This window comes from Neophocaena asiaeorientalis, unplaced genomic scaffold (assembly GCF_003031525.2).
Source record: "Neophocaena asiaeorientalis asiaeorientalis breed wild unplaced genomic scaffold, Neophocaena_asiaeorientalis_V1.1 scaffold521, whole genome shotgun sequence".
NCBI classification, from domain to species: Eukaryota; Metazoa; Chordata; class Mammalia; order Artiodactyla; family Phocoenidae; genus Neophocaena; species Neophocaena asiaeorientalis.
Window position 1 is genome coordinate 1,070,927 of NW_020174712.1, and position 20,497 is coordinate 1,091,423.

The 20,497-nt window shown below is 48.3% G+C and overlaps 1 protein-coding gene across 1 annotated transcript in view; it reads right to left on the reverse strand.

Annotated features, from left to right (window-relative positions):
- The window catches only part of LOC112409669 (putative uncharacterized protein ENSP00000383309), a 68,369-nt gene that overhangs the window by 35,677 nt on the left and 12,195 nt on the right, over window positions 1–20,497 (reverse strand). Inside the window, exon 5 of the mRNA XM_024759940.1 lies at window positions 13,290–13,520. Within this exon, the coding sequence (XP_024615708.1) occupies window positions 13,290–13,520 (231 nt within the window). The remainder of the gene's footprint in view (window positions 1–13,289; window positions 13,521–20,497) is intronic.

Below are 20,497 nucleotides of genomic sequence, written 5' to 3' on the forward strand. Positions count from 1 at the left end.
CTTTAGAACACTATTGAACTTGGATTTTTAAAGTCTTTTTTCTCATCCCTCTATAAGGGCTTCTAATCTTTCTCTAGCATGAAATTTAATTATTTCCACTTGGGGTATCAGCCCTGGATGCTTTGATTTTAAAGTAATCTCTCATTTGCCAAGGAAAATTCATTAGAGCAAACAGCGGTTTTCTCTCTGTCACATCCCATTAAAACGTGGCAAGAATCAGGCAGAGGGGCCAGCAGACCTGTGTTGAGGTCGCCAAGCAGCCACGTGGGCAGCCGAGCCCCTAGCCAGGAGGAGATCCTGAGACAGGAAATTGCCTTTTGAGAGGCAGAGTCAGAGACGCAGGCTATGTATTACAATGTACACAAACATGTGTACATGTACACATACGCATGTGTGCGATCCAGCTCTCAGCAATATTGTAACCTGGCGGCAGAAGACAAACACGCTGGCCTGGGAGTGGTCGCTGTTCTGGAAACTGCACCTTCCAGCAAGTTCAAGTTGAAGAGCCAGTCAGTCTGTGAGGCAAAAGCAGAAAAGGAGCAGCACCCTGGGGCCCGGGGTCCTCTGCCCGGCATGGGTGCAGGCAGGGGCTCGGCAAGTGTTCTCCTGTGTCTGATACTGGGTGTTCTCCCAGCCGTGGCTGGCCTGGAACGCTCTGACCACTGCTGCGTGCGGACATGCCCCTGCCTGGGTTATAGGACCACAGCCTTCGGGAAGCTTACAATGACCCTCGGCAGGAACTCCCCCTTCTCCTCCCTGCATAGCATCTGCCATCACTACATTGCCACTGAGTCGGTTCTTCTCTGACAGGGAGATTCATCAGGGAATGGCCAGGACATCGTATACTGTAATGGACTGAAGCCCAATTCAAAATGGCTTAGGGTATGTAGCCCAAGGCCCAGGTGTGATCATCAGGCACAGCTGGATCCAGGTGGTCATATTGGAAATTTGTCCTCATCTTTGGTCGCTCTTTCTGAGTAGGCTTCATTGCTGGCTTGGTTTCTCCATGTGGCAGCAACAACGACTCCCAAAGCTTGGGGCTTTCATGTGCTTTGCGTCTAGTCATCAGAAAAAGGGGGGCTTTCCGTCAATAATCCCAGCAGACATGGGTATAATATGTATTGGTCTTGCTAGAGTCAGGTGCCCACCTTGAACCCATCTCAGCAGTCGGGGATGGAAGACCCTCCCAGGAGAGGCCTAGCTTGTGGGCCTCCCCTAGAGACACAAGGTGGGGCAGCCCCACCCAGTCACACTCTCAAGAGTGTCACCCAAGTTACATGCCTTGGAGAGGAGTGAGTCCCCAAAGGAAAACAGGGTGCCCTTATGAAGAAGAGAAAGAGGGTGCTGGACAGACAAGCAGAGCAGGTGCCCCTACAGTTGTCAATTCTAATTAGGAAGCAGGGCAGGGGACCATCAGCCAGTTCACCAGAACAGTTGTGCTGGCTTTTACTAAAACATGACCTACTAAGAACATGGCACTCATTAGCGCTGTGCCTCCCTCATCCTTCTTTCCTTGGACAAAGAAGAGCATATTTAGTAACCCCACTTTGTGCTAGCACTGTGATATGCAACACCCAAGCATATCATAGCTAGTCCCTCTACTGAGGTGCTCACTACATAATGTTGAAGGCAAAGATGTTAACAAAAACGCCTAAAGTTATACACAAATATAATCAGTTCTACAGCAAAAGGCTGTGGAGCAACAACTCTGGTTCGGGGTGGAGTGGTTGAAGGTTTCAGAGCTGACAACATTTGAACTGGGCTTTGAAGTATGAATAGGAGCTCACCAGACAGTAATGAGGTATTCAGACGTTGTATGCAGAGGGAAACAAAATATGAGAGGGTGCACAGTTGTAAGTGACTCTGTCACAGAAACAAAACCTTCTGCAAACAAGAATACTGTAAGCATAGGCTTTGCTGTTAGTATTTTTTAACTTATTCACAAAGATTGCTCTGCACTAACTTAGAACATAGGAAGTGTTTGGCAGGGATGTGGGGAGAGGAGAGAGCTGAAGGTGGGAAAACAGGACCAGATGATGGATGATGTGAAAGAGTCTCGGCCTCATCCCACAGGAAGTGAGGAACCATACATGGGAATCAGCCCACAAACACAGGTTCCTGTGAAGCACTATTAAGGCAAAGTCACTCCCTCTCTTTGCAGCGTGTGCTGCATTTTCGGAGGGTATGCGGCTGGACTTTGGCACAGCACCCAAAGCTTATGGCATTAAAAGCCACACTGACTTAGACGTAGCTGGTCTGTCAGGGAAGATGGACAGAAGCCAATTCCTCTGAACACAGTCCCTTTTCAGACACTTTACGCAGATTGAAAGTCCAGGAGCAGCAGGCTCTCCCTGCGGTAGGGACGGGGACGCCAGGTCATGTCCACGGTCCTGTAAAGTGGGCTGGCCAATGTGTCACATGGGGGCGAGCAGGACCCCCCTCTTCTACTCGTGCCCAGGGCACACGTGGCTCACAGCGGCCAGAAACCAAGGACAGGCCTCCCTCGGCCAAGGTTGTCGAAGTGGGAGGATAGTTCTGCAAGCTGAAGGGTTGGTGCATTGTACCCAGGTGAGATACCCGTCTCCTAGATGCTCATTCTGGGATCTCAAGATCAGTTTCCCCGTTGACTGCACAATACAGGGACTGCACAATACAGGGAGCCCACTGATCCAGCTGAAAACATAAGAACACCTCACTTTTCTAGAACACTTCCCTCCTGTGTGGTCTGGGTCTCAGACACAAACACCTTGGACCAAAGAAATGTTGAGGCTGTGTGTGCCTTTCTGTTTCCTTTAAGCTTTAAGAAAAAAGGTATGAGGTGGCTGATTGCACCAAAAATACAGCCTATTTCTGGCATTCATTCTGAATGCCACCTGACACGGCCAATTTTGGGATCATACATTTTCCTCTGAAGGACTCTTCGGTCTGGGTTCACAACCATGCAGCCCTGTGCTAGCAAAGTGCCCCGCACATGGGGTGGCTGCCCCTATAGCACAGCTCCTGTGTCCCGCATTTGGACCAAGCAGAGAGGCACAGAGCCCCATCTGAGAAAAACAAACCATAGACGATGGTTCGCACAACAGATCAAACGAGGAGTGAACCAGACAGGAAGACCCGAGTGAAGGTGGGGCCTGCCCATTCCCATGAGAATCTCCACGCACATCCAGGCGGCCCTTCGTACCTGGGGCTTGTTTTTTTCTTTCCCTCCTTGAGTTAACTCATCAATATGCAAACATGCTGGTCTTCATCTAAAAGCAAAACAAAAATCAAGCAGAACCCCCCTCTGACGAGCACACGTCAGCCTCCAGATTCCACTTCACTTCTCTGTCTTCCGTTACTGCATGGCTTCCCCCGCCCCCGCTCTGCTGACCAGGCTTCCAGCCCAGGGGTGGCGGCAGCGCCTCTGAAATGCTCTTGACAAAGTCCCTGTCAACTTCCTGTTGGCAGATGTCAGCCTCATCTGCCTGGTCCTTGCAACAGTATTTGGTCACTTTTGCTGACCTTTCAGAAACCAGGTTTTGAAGTGATTTTTCTGGGAACTTGCAGTTTTTCTGCTGTGCCCTTGGCCACAAGGCTGGATCTTCTTCTCTTCCTAGAAATAATGGAAATCCTTTTGTCTGTCTCCGTACTCAGGATGTCGCACCCTATCCCAAGAGTTTAAGCACGACCACAATGCCGACAGGTTCCCACATTTAGATGCTCAGCCCTGCTCTCCGGGCTCACATACCCAGCCTCTGCCTGGACGTCTCACCTGGATCTCTGGCTGGCAGCTCACACGGAAAGGTTCAGCGCAGGACCCCTGCCTGCCCTGCCCTGCTCTGCTCAGCGTGGCAGAGACCAGCACCGGCTCGGGCTCCAGGCTCAGGAACTTTCTATAAACCCGGTCTCCTTACGTCGCAAGCCCAGTCCGTTAGCAAGTCCCGAGCCTGGCCAATTCCCAGGGTCCGAGCCTCCACGTGCCTCTGGGAGCCTGGAGTCCCGTTCCCTGCGCCCGGCCCCGCACAGCTGCCAGCGTTCACCCTCCAGTAACCCGCGTGGCCGAGCTCAGAGCCCCCACTGTGCCCAACAGGCCCAACTCCGTCCTTCCTGCCTTCTCCTGGCGCCGTTTGCCCAGTCGTCAGCCTTTCCCCCCGAGACGAATATTCCAAGCTGGCATACGCTCTTCTCCAGGCTCACTTCAGTCATCCACTCGAAGGCCGTGGATACTGGAGCTTTGGTGACCCTGAGCCCACCCTGTTACTTCATCCCCTTGCCCTCCTGGGAGTCCTCACGGCCTGAGGGGCCGCGTGTCTGATCCAACTCCGTCTTCTGACCAAAGGAGCTGCAGGTGCCGTGAGCTCGGGGCCTCGGCTGGTGCCGACTTCTTGCCCTTCATCTAGGCATCTGAGGCAGCAGTGGGTGCTAAGGATATTCTGTGCGTGAATTATGGTAAATTGAAGCTGGGATGGGTTAAGTAATGTAAGCAGTTTTAGTAAGTGGTCTGATGACAAAGCAGTGTAGAAGCTGTGCGCACATCGGGCAGGTAACCTTGTAGCGACCTTGAGGCACAGGCCCCATTTTAATTGTTGGAGAGAAAGAGGTTGGCATTCATGGAGCAGCAAAAACAGATGTGCAGAGGCAGAAATAGACAAAATGTGTTGATGGAATTTAAGAGAGGAGTTTTATAGCATCAGAGAAGTTGGAAGAGAAATCGTGCGAAGTAAGTTGAGACTAATAAATAGAGGGCACCCAGCAATGGGCCACAGAGCCTGGGCTGCAGGGGGCGCGGCAGAGGCTGTGAAGGCATATGGGTGCTGAGGTCCTAGGACTCACCGTGTGTCCAGTCCGTAGGCTTAGTGGGGATTCAACAGAAACAATGGGTCTGCTCTATAAAATCTGTTGACTGGGAAAAGAAAAAAACCCACGTTTTTGTGTCCATTAGCAAGAAAATATACTTCATTTCACATTTTAAATTGAAATGTGTGACATTTACCTTCTTTCTCTATAAAAAAAATCTGCTTTCAAAAAAGTGATCATATTAAGAAGAAATGAGAAATTCTTACTGACTCAACATTCAATCAGCCTGGATCATTAGACCATAGATTACACATGTCACCAAAAATCCTTCTAAACCAGCATTTGACACAAGAATTGAAACGCAGCATTGCACCAGCTTGAACAAATCTGGAGCAGTGGTGTCTGTGTTTTTTATATACACACACACACACACACACACACACACATAGATATTTTATATATAGATATAGATATTTATAATTTAAATATCTATATATATTTCTACTTGTCAAGAGATGATCGGTTAAAGAGAACATTTTATTCAGTACTCCAGGTCCGTTGTGGACAGATCTTAGAGAAAGTCTCCTTTTGCATGAGGTTAAAACAACTGCACTCTATTCCTTTACACTAAAGGAGCCTCTCACTGTCAGCCGAAGTCAGAATACTTGAAGCTTAACGTGCTGCGTCTCCTTATGGAAACTCCTTCTGCAGACGTTTGTGGAGTTTTTGTATCAGTGTTTCAGAGGTAAAACCGCTTGCCATATGTGTTACTTCGTCCATTTGCCAGAAAACTTTAACCAAAATCACCTTTTTTTCCCTCTATGAATTTTAGAAATTATATTAAAATTCATCAAGATGGCAGATGAGCATATGAAAAGATGCTCCACATCGTATGTCATTAGGGAAATAAAAATTAAAACAATGAGATCCCACCACACACATATTAGAACGGCCACAATCCAGAGCACTGACACCAAATGCCGACAAGGACGTGGAGCAACAGGAACTCTCGTCACTGCCGGTGGGAACGCAAAAGGGTACAGACACTTTGGAAGACAGTCTGGTGATTACTTGTAAAACTAAACATACCCTTACAATGTGATCCGGCAATCATGCTCCTTGGTATTTACTCAAAGGGATTGAAAACGTATGCCCACACAAATGTCTATAGCAGCTTTATCCATAACTGCCAAAACCTGGAAGCAAACGAGACGTCCTTCAGGTGAGTGGATAAATAAACTTGGCCTGTCCAGACAGTGGGATATTAGAATGTCAAGTCCCAACAATTTCTGAGGCAATGCAAAAGGGCAGCTGAAGAGAAAATCCTGCAGTCCTGGAAGGAAGCTCTTTGTTCAAGGAACAATCTTTCCAAGCCGCTCTGTTTCTAGGGGCATCTAAACTCTGCCCTTCTGAATGGGGCAGAGTATCAGGAATTTTCCAATTTTCTAATCTCCAGCTCATCTCCAGAATTCACAGTGGAAAACAGTCTACAGAGTTGCCTCCGTGGGTTCAATTCTTGGGGTCAAACCCAACATAAGACCCAATTTCTAATCAGCCCAGCCCAGAAGCTGGTGGCTTCCTGCTAAGGGCAGCCCACAGGCTGGTTCTTCTGTTCCCTTGGCCACCGCCAGGGAGCTGGGTCATGTCTCTTGTAGAACAACAAACCAGCCAAGGGCTACCTGTGAATCTCTACAAGCGGGAGATTCTGGAAAGTTAAAGTTAATGCATCATTGCACATATGGTCTGGAGTCGTGGGGGTGGATTTACCCGATAGACCAACATTTTCTTTTTTAAAAAAATTAATTAATTTATTTTGGCTGCATTGGGTCTTCGTTGCTGCACGCGGGCTTTCTCTAGTTGCGGCGAGCGGGTCCCACTCTTTGTTTGGTGCGTGGGCTTCTCATTGCGGTGGCTTCTCTTGTTGCAGAGCATGGGCTCTAGCACACAGGCTTCAGTAGTTGCGGCACGCGGGCTCAGTAGTTGTGGCGCACGAGCTTAGTTGCTCCGCGGCATGTGGGATCTTCCCGGACCAGGGCTCGAACCCATGTCCCCGGCGCTGGCAGGCGGATTCTTAACCACTGTGCCACCAGGGAAGCCCCAGACCAACATTTTCTGTAAAACTTTTCGACAAGTGGAAGACAGTGTGGTTGAAACGTAACAAGCAGGATTACCCAGAAATGACCCCAGGGGCAAATTCCATTCTGAGGGCCATGGCGCTCAGACCACCCCTCAGCAGGAGGACCCCAGGGACCAGGTGCTGGGAGCTGCTGGCCCCACGTCCCGAACAGGAGCTTGCCACCCAGAGCCCTCTCCTGAACACTCAGCCCATGGGAGGGGCTCAGAGGGACGCTCACCCCTCGCAGAGCGACCCCAGCACGCCACGGCCCCACCAGGAACGGGCGCCCCTCGTCCCCCCAGGCTAAGTCTGCCCCCACCTGAGTGTGAACACACCTCAGCTGCCAGCGCTTCGATGGAAACAGTGGTTTCATTCTCTGTCTCTCAGTGATGGATCTTTCAAATGTCACACTCAGGTCCTGGGCCCTAGACTCAGAACTCACTGGAGGAGTGCGAGTGGCCGACGCAGGGGTGCGGGCTCGGGAGCAGCTGGCATGTGCTGACCCCTGGGCTCCTTTTCCCCACCCTCCTCCTGCACCAGAGGCCCCGCCGTGGCCAGAAGCTCTAGACCTCCTTCCTCTGCCCAGGCCCTTTCTTCAGGTCTGAATTTCACCCATAAACTCCCTGCTGGTGGCTGAGGAGAAGGCAGGAGGGTCAGAGTCAGAGGAAGAAGATGTGAGAAGAAGTTGCCCGGAGGCCTTGAAGGTGGAGGAGGGGGCAGGAGCCTCGAGGAGCTGGAAGAAGACAGGGAAGAGGTTCCCCCAGAAGCCTCCAGAAGGAACTGCCTGTGCATTCACTTCAGGCTTCTGTCTCTACAACTGTAAGATCATAAATATGTGCTGTTCTAAGCCAGTGAATTTTTGGAAATGTTCTACAGCAGCAATGGGAACCCTAATTCATCACCATTTCCTTGTTTTCACTCTCCAGTTTTCTTACTGACATCATGGTGTGTGATCAGAACTGCATATACTACTCTGTGAGAGGGTAGGGGAATATCGGCCAGATTTGTTTGGTGGCCAGGAAAATTATTTCGTAACCTCAAGAGAAGAGTACAGACCAGAACCTTTGGAGACAGCCTTCTAGAGAATCCTGGGTACCAGGAAGCACACTGACTTTGAATTTTAGTGAATGATTATATTGTCCACAATAACAGTGATGTGCTGTATTCTTTTCTACAGTTGACCCTGTTCTAAGTCTCATTAGAAAGTTGAAAGCCCATTTAAGGAGTCTGGGAAGATGGTGGAAATTTAGTGTTTTTGTATTTTCCCCAAATTCTCCCAGAAACAGACATACTAGATCTGAAAGCAAAACTAAGAACCCAATACCCATGGATCCCACAGTTCTGGAACAGTCTGAACCCTATCAACTCAAAACTAACAGAGCTCCCCCAGCACCCAGATTCCTTCCCTCAGGAGAAACTCCTGAGGACTGAATCTGGCCAAATTGATCAGGACCCACAGTAGGGGCAGAGGAGAAGACACCTCGCAGGTGGTCGGGGAGGGGAGACAAGCGGGTTGATTTCTGAACCGCCCAGGCTAAATTGCTCATCGCTTTGTGAAAACAACAAAAGAGGAAGCACCAGGGCTTCAAAGTTAAAAAGCTATGCCAGCCCATTGCTATCTCCTGGCGATTCAGGAAAAGTCTTTGTTTTGTTTTATTTTTAAAAATAAGCAGCATGAACAATCACAGGAAAGTCTACCCGAGCATTGTCAATTCCCTGCCAACAATAAAGGGTGCCAGGAAAATACAGGGCTTCCTGCATACTGAAACACACCCACAACCGCAACAACTGTAACAATGACAGAAGGAAACCACTAAGTTAAAAGCAGAAGCGGGCATGGCCATTGTTATTCTGAGACTAACGTTTTTACGTTGAGGTCAGATTGAGTCATTACTTTGATATCATTGAGAATCAAAATAGTGTGAGTGAAAGGAGACGGTCATGCAATGGATGAGGTTAAGTAAAAACACTGTATTCCTGAATTCGAATGGGAATCATGGATATGAAATGACTAGCTTTGTACAGAAAAGGACTGAAAAGAGTGACCAAACCCGATCAATAGTCACCCCCAGTGAGTACATTTCTCACTAAAACCATCCGTGGCTTCCGGGAGAAATGGAAGATTTCATGTCTGAGTCGGGAAATGCACCATCTAAAACATCGTGTCCACCAGAAAACAAGAAAGCCACCAAAGGTCTCCAGGTCCACGTCAAAAGGATTCACTGAAGAGGCCCCCACCGACTGAAGATGTGAGAATTACCGCACTGAAACACATCTAATGTTTAAATCCACGAGTTAACAGACATTAAAACAAACTAAAACAAAAAGCGCAAAATCTAAATTGAACCTCAGGGTACAAGTAGTTGATGAGGGAAAGTGTTTTTTGTTTTTTTAAAATAGAAGCTTGGAATTAAAATGTCATTGTTTCACAACTCAGCATACCTGAGTAAATCTAGGCAACCATTTTCAAAGGCTGGTAACATCACCAAGAGAGACAGCCAGGCACCGGGGTTCCCATCATGATGGGATCTGCTTTGGTGCCCGGAGGCCTCCAGCCGGCCCCAAAACACTCACCCTTCCACAGCTCTGCATTCTCCCAGCTAAATGAGGCCACAGATTAACAGATACCATGCTGGGTGTTTTGTTTTGCTAAGCAATTATTGTCAACTTTTTGCTTAATGATAGAAATGCAATTACCTCCCATCTTTCAGAGATCCTTAGGGTGGATGCAACAGTACCACATCTGGAATTGCCCCAACGCCCCTGGGGGAGAGTGGTAGGCAGGGCAAAGATGGAACCGGATCGCTCAGCTGTATAACCTTTTCTCTCTACTGACAAATTTCCACAATAAGAAAAAAAACAAGACAAACACGCACAAAGCCACACATACTCATTTAGATGAGAACCTGAATGGATTTGGTCCTACAGGGCTTGTGGAGCCACTGAGGGTGGAAATTAGAACCGGGAGATGTTTTTGTTCTATGGCAGCATTAAGAGCATTTTAAGTTGTACCCAAACTCTCACCAAAGAGATCTCCCTGATCCATTCTTACTCAAGGAGCTGTGATGTCAGCTTTGTTGATTTAAATTTTAAGCAAAGGGTAGATGGGGGTGACCAGGCGCCGGGAGGTGGGGGAGGTGGGCAGGAACTGGTCACAGAGACAAAGCTGCAGGGACGCAGGGTGAGCAGTCCCGAGACTACTGTCCAGCACGGTGACTGCAGGTGGTAACGCTGGGTCAGGTCCTGGAAATTCGCTCAGGGAGTAGACCTCAGGTGCTCTGACCACACACAGTGGTCACTACGTGAGCCAGACGTGCTAATTAGCTTGACTGTAGTAACCGTTTCACTGTGTGTAAGTGTTTCAAACCAGCATGCTGGACACCCTAAAAATTTTAAATTCTTATTTAAATTTTAAAAATTTAAATGCTGAAGAGCTGTGAAAGTGCACTTCTGCTAAGTGCCGCCTTCCCGTTGCTTCTGGTGTGAGTGGCACCCTCGAAGGCCGCGGCTGTTCCTCGTTCTCCTCTGCAGTCCTAGAAGTAGGTGGTACCGTAACCAAACTGGAGTTGAGGTACACGGGTCACACGGCCCTGGGAGCAGGTGCCCCAGAGGGCTGCCCTAACGTTCTTGCCCAGGCCTTCCTCTTCCCTCTGAGCTTCATGTTTACCCCAAGGGAGCCTCGCACCCTCCTCACAGCCCCACCTGCTCCTGGTAAGTGCACTGCAGGCCTCTGCCCACATCGGCCCCTGGAGCCCCGCACAGAGGGGAGGGCTGGCAGGCGCTGTGCTCCTCCCACAAAGCTGGCTCCACTCGTCTCTGCAACTTCCTTTTTCTCTTTCCCGAATCTCGTCCCGGAGCATGTCCCGTGGTTAGTGGGCACCTATGCTGTCTGCCAGGGCCTCCTGATGGGGCTCCCCAGCTGCCCGCCACTCGACACCCTCCGTGTGAAGACAGGCTGGTCCTCTGGGGGTGAATCATGTGGTTACATCCATGCTCAAAAAACTCCAAACTTGTTCTCAGCCTGTAAGGCTCTGCAAATCCAGCCCTGCCTTTTCTCTCCAAACTCAGGTCCCGAGCCGACCCCTCGATCTTGTGGCTCCAGCCCCTGTGGGCTTCTCTCTGAGCTGCAAGGGGAGAGTTCCATTCCCCTCGTAGGACCCTCACTCTCACTGTCCCGTGTGCTGATCTTCACATCTGTCTGTGCAGCTGTGATTCAGATCTGGTGAACTGACATGGCTTCCAGGGGATCTTTATCCCGCTGATTTGATCACGGACCTAAGCCTCTGTGTTTTCTTGACTGTGTTTTAGTGAAGCCTCTTGCTCCCCGGCGGGTGCACGTTACCTGGGAACAGCCCCGTCTTGCTGGCCCTGCTCACCCTCCACCTCTGGGTCTTGCCTCAGTGCTGGGCCCAGACTGAGTGCTCAGTGAAGGAATTTCTGCCCCTTGGTCTCCACTCCACTCCTGCTGTCTCCCCAGAGCAAGTTTTGTTAGTTCCCCTCCCAATGCGTTTTTCCATTTTCTTGGAAGGAAAAGGGTGCAGATCCTCCCTAAGCCAAGGTCAGCTCCCTTGCAGGGACTTCCTGCAGATGCTGCCGTTGGAGCTACACCTGGGGCCAGGCAACTTCCCTGAGCACTGGGTCCTCTGTCTGGAAGGGGCAGGATGGGCCGTGGGGGACGAAGTCAGACCAGAGATGAGGCCCCATGGCTCTGAGGAGCAGAGGCCCAGATTCCCAGGGGTCATTTCATTCCCATCTCCGCCCCCGACCCTGCTGTCCCCTCAGGAATCATGAGCGGTCCCGACTCCTGTCTCTCCTAGATCCTTGGATGCTGGACCCCAAGGGAGCCTCACTCGGGAACGTGTTTGTCGTTGATGGGTTTCCGTTTGTTGACCAGGCTCAGCAGCTGCAGGAATCAAGCTCTCCTCCTACAGAAACACCAAACCCCCAAAGGGGCCTTCAGTTACCCCTTCCAGTCGCTCCAAGTTAATTAAAAAAAAAAGTGCTCACTGGTTCAGGTGTCTGCTATTTGTTTTGACAAGGGCTGGCTGTCTCTCTGGGAAGAGGCAGCTATGGACCAGCTCCCTGGCACGGCCAGCTGCGTCTCAGCTCAGATTGGGACTGAGGCCACTGGCAGAAACTTTGTTCTCCTGACCTTGAGAGGATGACAGCCAGGAGCCCCTTTGGACTGAATAATCCTATAAAGTGCTCAGTGGCCTGGAAAAAATGATTTTTTCAGCTTTAATCCGTTATTTGAACATGTAATCTTCCGTGCAAACAAGCAGCACACTGGCCTCCTTTGCTGGCCTGACGTCCCCGTCTGGGCTGACAGTGTCTCTTCAAAGCCGTCCTCTGGTCGTGTCTGCAGGCTGTGAACTACTTGCATATTGGGGAACCTCGAGCCGGCGTGAAAAGTGAATTCAGTCCTTAGTAACCAGGTGGCCTTGTCTCTGGGACCCCGGCTAACAGATAGGAAGCACCAGGCTCTGCAAGGGAACTGAACACAAACGTCCACGTCCTCCAGGGACTGAGTACATCTAAACCCTCTAATCCTTCCTGAGAGCCCGTCTCGCTTGTTTGGATTACACCAGTTCAAGGGGGGCTTCGGGGTCATGCACCTAACTGGACCTGGGAGGACCTGGGGGCTGCCACGGCCGCCCCATGCCCCCTCTTCTCTGCCCAGCAGGGTCCTGCCCTCAGCCCCTGGACACAGGCCCAACCATGGGGAGGGAGTGTAAGGACGAACCCCTGGACACATGCTCTGGGGAACGCCAGGCACAGCCCAAGGGGACGTGTCTGATCAAGGGACCCCCACCGCATCTTCAGGATCCAGTCCCTGGGCTCCGTGGGGCAGCGTAAAGGGATGTCAGGGTTATGGAAGGAACATAGGTTTGGGTGAAAGAGGGTCTGGGTTTGATCCTGCCTCTGTCACTCAGGGCCTTTGGGAAGACATACTCAGTCCCACACAGAGGTGCAGGATGATGCTGGCTTCCTCCCTCGGACAAGGAGGTGAGGGTACACCCAGCCTGGCCGGACAGCAGCTGCTCACATTGGCACTTCCACTCTCTGCCTTATTTGTGCATTATACACTGATCTGTGCTGTGGAGGAAAGGCCCTCCTCCCTCCTGGGAGGGCATCAGGCACGGCACTCGTGAGAGAGGTGGGGTGCTGGGACCCTGCCTCACGGCCTGCCCCCACCATCTGCAGGAAGGACTGTGGTGCCCAGTCACATACGGACACACAGCAGGAGCGAGGGCACCCACCCCCGCAAGCTCCCTTCCCACCACACGGGGCTCCGCCCCACATCCTGCCCCGCAAACAAGACACGCAGGCCGGCCTGTCCTCAGGAGCAAGGATGGCCCACGCCCTTCGGGGCAGGAAGAGGCGGCAGCAAGCTTACCTGCAGCATATGGACAGATGGGGTTACTCCAAGCCCTTGGGGACTCTGGCAAAGTCGTGTTGGAGAGAGGGGAGCTACTGCCATCTGGTGGACGACACTGGAGATGCTGCCCAAGGTCTCGCGGGCAGGACACCCCACACGGAGGACTCTCTGCTCCCAAAGCATGAACTGACTCGGCTCTGGACTCACACTGTCCAACAGAATCACGTGAAATGTTAAGTGTGCTGGTGGCTACGGGAAAAAGTAAAAAGAAATTAATTTTCATACCATTTTATTTAACCCAACAGATCCAAAATATGATTCTTTAACCATGTACTCAATCTAAACATTACTAGTGAGGTTATTTTACACTTTTCTTCCTCCCCAGCACGTCTCGGTTCCAGTGTGAATTTCACACCGACCGCACCTCTTGGTGCAGACCGGCCAATTTCCAGGTCCAGGAGCCTCTGTCATTTTGGACCAGTGGTGGCCTGCCAGAGTCTGGTGTCCCCTTTCTGAAAAGTGGAAGAGTCTCAACTACCCTGTAAATTGAGCCTCCAGTACTCACTGGCTGGTATTGTTCCCACCAAGGTCAAAGGTTTTCTAAGACAGGGTTTTGCACTTCATTTGTATCTGTGAAGCTCCTCAGCCACCTGGCAGAGTAGATGCTTAATTAACTTCTGAGTCCCTTTGGCTGAAGTACTGCAGATGAGCGTGAAACCAGACGTCTGTTCCTCAAGGTTGGAGGCTGGAGTCCAAGGTCAAGGTGCTGGGGACCTGGGGTTGGGTGAGGACCCGCTTCCTGGTCTGCAGATCCTGTTTTCCTTGAGTCCCCATGAGCACCTAGAAGCTGTTTAAAGCTTCGAGGATGCTGTAGTCACAGGCCTCAGGGGCTGGGGGAGGGAGCAGACCTGTGAGCCTGGGCAGGAGGGCCAAGTCCACTGCCCTAACCTTTATATGTGTTGACCCCAGTCAAGGCATTGAAGAAGGGACATCCTGCACCAGATCCTCAGTCTTTAGTCTGCCTGGGGGTGGGGGAAGAATTCTCTCTCTCTGCCTCTTGACCTACCTACCATAAGGGACTTGGGTAGTCACCCAAAAAACAGAATAAAGCAGACTGAATTGTAATTAAGATGAAGGAAGAAAAAAAGATGGGCACTAATTAACCAGGGAAAGGAATGACGCTTCAATGGAGACGATGACACAGATGAATGAGTTTGCTGCAAATTTGGTTCCCACCTTCCTAGAATGATCTGCCAAAAGGGAGGCATCCTCAGCCATGGTTTAGTCAACGTGCAGGAGGTAAAACTAACCATTATCCAGGGAATCTGTTGCTCTTCCTGGTATGAAGTCAGTGGGAAGGGATTTCTCCTGGGAGGTCTATGAAGGTCACCATCTCCAACTTTCTGTCCTTGGATGACATGAGAGAACTCACCCTGGAGGAAGACCATATGGATGCCATCTGTGCAGGGTCGCCTCTGTCAAAGCTCTCACTCTGGATGATATATGAATGCTCGAATTATAAATGCGACAAGTGTGGAAGAGTCTTCACCACAGCTCTAACCTAACATACCAGAGAGCGCACACAGGGTGAAAAATCAACGTCTCTGTAACCCCTAAGTTTTCTTTTTTAAAAATTTTATTTATTTATTTTTGGCTGTGTTGGGTCTTCGTTGCTCTGCGCGGGCTTTCTCTAGTTGCGGCGAGCGGGGACTACTCTTTTGTTGTGGTGCGTGGGCTTCTCACTGCGGTGGCTTCTCTTGTTGCGGAGCACAGGCTCTAGGCACGTGGGCTGCAGTAATTGTGGCACACGGGCTCAGTAGTTGTAGCGCACGGACTTAGTTGCTCCGCTGCATGTGGGATCTTACTGGACCAGGGCTCGAATCCATGTATTGGCAGGTGGATTCGTAACCACTGCGCCACCAGGGAAGCCCCCGTAACTTATCCTTAAACAACACGAGTGACCTCCATTTGGGAGGAAGCCTCTCTCTGTTCCCACTGCAGCAGGGACTTCATCTAAGCTTCAGCGTTAATGTGCACAAGAAAATTCAGGGTAGGAAGAACTGTAAAAACAGGAAAATCTTTAGAAACGTAGACAAGTCTTTACCAGGAGAAGCAAGCTGGAAGTGAAAAAACACATAACTCATGCTGGAGAAGTTATTAAATGAAAGAAATGTAAAAAGCCCTTTACTTGTAGAATATGTGAGACTGTACACTGTATAAAACACTCAGTGTAATGAATGAAGGAAAGCCTTCAGTGATTTCCAACCCCTTAGGTAATAGCAAAGTTCCCGTACTGAGGAGATACCAATCCTAAAATCAAAGTGAAAAAGCCTTCAGCGGAAATTCATGTTAGAAGTCTCAGAATTGGAAAAACCTCCATCATAAATGTTTTACAACACAATTCATCCATAAATTCAAACGTCTGCCTAATGACTTATTATTGAATATAAAATAAAATAAAATGTAGGAACATGGAACAATTTGGGAATGTTGAGTGCAGAATTTTGTGAAAATTATTACATTTTAAAATGTAATATATAAATATATAGATTAAAAGTTGCAGCTGAAAAGCTATTATGTTGGTCACTTCCCAGTTTTTTTACATAGCTCTAAATATAATTAAGATGACTGGGGTCAATTAGAAAATAAATTTCTGTTAATGGAAACATGTAGAATATGAGTGTTAACTATACTCTGCATAGCTATAGTCCAGCTTTCTTTGCTTATTTTTAACAAATGTACCTTCTCCATCTTTTTACTTCTAATATATCTGTATCTTTATATTTAATGTGGGTTTCTTGTACATAACGTATAGTTGAGTCTTTTTTTCTTTTTTTTAAAATCCCCTCTGACAGCCTTTTTTTTTGGCTGTGCCCCACAGGCTTGTGAGATCTTAGCTCCCTGACCAGGGATTGCACCAGGCCCTCAGCAGTGAGAGCACACAGTCCTAACCACTGGACTGCCAGGGAATTCCCAGTCTTTCTTTTAATTGATGTATTTAAACGTCTGATGTTTAAAGTGGTTACTGTTACTATTGGATTGGTATCTATCCTATTTGTAACTGTTTTCTATTCACTGCCCTTGTTCTTTATTATTTTTTTTGTCTTCCAATTTTTTCTCCCTTACCTGGTTTTAACTGAGCATTTTATATAATGCCATTCTTTGTTCTTACTGTATCAATTAATCAATCATACTTCTAGAAAATGTTTGTCACTGTCCTTGAGTTTGCAATATGCATTTACAACTAATCTAAGTCTACTTTAAAGTGACACCATGCCACTTGCAAGTACCTTACAACAGACTACAGGCTTCCCTGCTATCCACTTTCTTATATGTTAGCAATGAACAACTGGAATTTGAAATAAATTATTTATATTAGCACCCAAAAAATGAAATCCTTAGGCATAAATCTAATAAAAGATATATAAGACTTATATGAAGAAAAGTACAAAACTCAGTGAAATCAATAAATATGTAAATAAAAGTAAAGCTAGTCCATGTACATGGTGAGGAAGACACAATTCTGTCACGGTATCAGATCTTCCTGATTTTGACCTGCACATTCAATAGAATGCCAGTCAAAACCCCAGCAAATTATTTTGGGGGTATCAGCAAATTGATTTTAAAGTTTATATGAAAAGACAGAAGACCAAAAACTAACCTAACATTGAAGGAGAAAAACAAAGTTGGAACACTGACACCACCCAACTTTAATACTTAAAGTTACCATAAAGCTACAGTGATCAAGACACTGTGGTATTAACAAAAGAATAGACAAACAGTTTAATAGAACAGAATAGAAAGCACAGAAAGAGAGTCATACAAATATACTGGACTGATCTCTGACAAAGGCACACAGTCAATTCAATGAGGAAACAACAGTCTTTTGAACAAATGGTGTTGGAACAACTGGACAGCCACAAGCAAAATAATGAATTTAGAGGCAGATATTACACCCTTCATAAAAATCAACTGAAAGTGCATCATAGACTTAAATGTAAAATATAAAACTCCTAGAAGAAAACATAAGAGAAAGTCTAGATGACTCTGGGTTTGGAGATGACATTTTAGGTGCAGTGCCAAAGCCATGATTCATGTCAGAAAAAAATTGATAAATTGGACTTCATTAAAATTTAAGGTACTTCCCTGGTGGTCCAGTGGTAAAGAATCCACCTTACAATGCAGGGGACTCAGGTTCGATCCCTGGTCAGGGAACTAAGATCCCACATGCCACAACTAAGCCCCTCGGGCCACAACTACTGAGCTTGCGTGCCTCAACTAGCGAGCCTGTGTGCTGTAAACTACACAGCCCACACGCCCTGGAGCTTGCACGCCACAACTAGAGAAGAGAAAACCTGCACGCCACAACTAGAGAGAAGCCCATGCACCACAACGAAGAGCCCGCACGCCGCAACAAAAGATCCTGCACGCCTCAACAAAGATCCCGCATGCCGCAACTAAGACCTGACGCAGCCAAAAATAAATAATAATAAATCTTAAAAGAAATTTTAAAAGTTCAACCCAATTAAAAATGCACAAACTATCTGAGCAGACAGCTGACCAAAGACATACAGATGGCAAAGATCCAACATGTCATAAGGGAACTGCAAATTAAAAGACCTGTTAGCATGGCTAAAACAGAACGCTGACAACACCAAACGTAAACAAGGATATGGGACAACAGGTGCTCTCGCTCACTCCTGCTGGGAATGTAAAATGATACAGCCAGTTTGAGACACTGAAGCTACTTTTCTCCACTGGGGAGATGAGGCTCAGTTCATTATCTTTCCAAAACGCAAACCTGCTCAGGCACCCACAGCTGGTGCTGAAGTCCACTGGGGTCTCACTCTAGCAGAAAAACCATCACAATCACCACAGACACCATAACCTGCATGATGGGTTTGCTTCTGTGGCAACAGTGCTTACTCCTTCAGAGAAACTTGTCTGACTTAAAAGAGACTTTATGGGACTCTGGAATATAGGGACCGCCTGCTACATGAATGCAGCACTGCAAAATCTGACGTATACGCCATCTCTTGGCACCTCTACACCGACTCAGGGGTACTCTCAGATTTGTCGGCATTAAGGATTCTGCATCCTATGTACTAGGCAAGCCATCATCATTGTGATGTTATCAAGCCATCACACCCGTGAGTTGCTGGCTTCCATACACACAAGCAGGAAGATGTCCATGAATTTCTGATGTTCACTGTCAAAGCCATGCAGAAGGCACGTTTGCAAGGAGACAAGTAGTTACAGTGTCACTTCAAGGGCACCACCCTAACACGACCAATATTTGGAGGGTGCTGGAGACCTTAAATCAAGTGTCTCCATTGCAAGGGCATTTTAAACACCTTTGACCCTTACCTGAACATTAAGCTGGATATCAAGGTAGCTCAGAGTGAGAGCCAAGCTTTCGGATAGTCGATGAAGCCCAAAGAGCTGGAGCACGAAAACTCCTGTCATTGTAGTGTTTGTCTAAAGAAGGTGCCTACTGCCAATATGTTTACCTTGCACACTCCCTCTAAGGTCCTCATCCTTGTACTGAAACAGTTCACAGGTGACAAAATTGCTGAGTAACCATACCCCCAGTGTCTTGACGTGCAAATCTTCCTGTCTCAGCAGAACGCAGGACAACTAGTCTATTTACTCTTGGCTGTGCTGGTCTATGCCGCTTTGAGTTGTCTCAATTGACGTTACTTCTGATATGTAAAAACTGGGAGAAAAAAAGAGTGGGATGATGGATGATCTAAGGTAGCCACCTGTGACATGACTTCTTTCCTGAGCCAAACTGCCTATGTCCTCTTTAACACTCAGAAGAGCGAACTGGAAAGAAAGAGTGGGAGTCTGGCAATAGGTAGGGAATCAACAGCCCTTGGGCTGATGACACAGCCATGAGAGCAGATTTAGGAAGCCCTGAAGGAGATGCCTACCTCCAAGTTCCTGAGTCACAGGAGAATTTGGAAGAAACACCAAGCAAAGGAGTCACCTTAGACCAGGGGAAATTTCTCCAAGAACAAAACTGACCGAAGCCTGAATTCAACCTCAGGAAAACAGAATTCACCCTGGGGCGCTGCAGTGCAGTTGTGATTCAGCAGTCAAAATAAAGAGGTGGGATGAGAAGAATCTCCAGAACAGGAAAAACTACCTGCTGAACGTTTCATTCAGGGACATCCCAGCTCAGGCGGAGAACAGTAGCAAACCCCCTTGTCTGGGGCAGAGTGCCAGAGGTACCAAGAGAAAAAACAAGAAGGGTGAGGAACCTGTGCATGTATTCCAGTTATCTTGGTACAAGTGTTGAGGGCACACATGTGCAATGAGCACATACACAGTCACTCTGGGGTGAAGAAACAAAGGTGAGGTTCAGTGACGTGTACACTGGTGCCACTGTGTAACAGTGACGGATCCAGAGCTGAGGCCTTAGAAGGGAAACTGTGCCTCGATGCCCTGAAACATGTGTGGGATACGTGTGAATCGTCTTAACAACTTTGCATATTTGATTTCAGAGGTTTTCTAGTGGGATTGGGTGTTGTACATATGCTGATAGGTTGTCAAAAGAGGTCTCAGGGTGAGTTCTCAGGGAATACCGGGCTGAGCAATTAAGTATTTGGAGGGATTCTTAGTATAGCTTTTGTGGTTTGTGGGTGGCATAGATGGGATAAGTGTATGAGAGCTAAGTATGAGAACAGAGGTATTTTTTGCATATCACCTTGCCTTGGTCAGATATGGGATTTTGTATTTGAGCTTATGTTTTGTAAAATTCAGAGATATGGGGAATGTGTGTTGGCGTTCTATGTGTGAAGATTCATAAACTTTTGGGGTTATAGAGACAGCAGGGAAAGTTTTATTTGAAAATGGGGGTAGAAGGCACTTTGCCTTAATGGTGGAGCTTTTTATGGAGACATGTAAATGCTCTAGGAATAGTTTTTTTTCCTGTATTTTGGCTGCATAGTATTAATATCTTACAGAGTTCTCCTGGTTGCCACCTCTATCTTTAAAAGTTATGTATCCTCGGGCTTCCCTGGTGGTGCAGTGGTTGAGAGTCCGCCTGCTGATGCAGGGGACACGGGTTCATGCCCTGGTCCGGGAAGATCCCACATGCTGCGGAGCGGCTGGGCCCGTGAGCCATGGCCGCTGAGCCTGCGCGTCTGGAGCCTGTGCTCCGTCCGCAACGGAAGAGGCCACAACAGTGAGAGGTTCGCGTACCGCAAAAAAAAAAAAAAAAA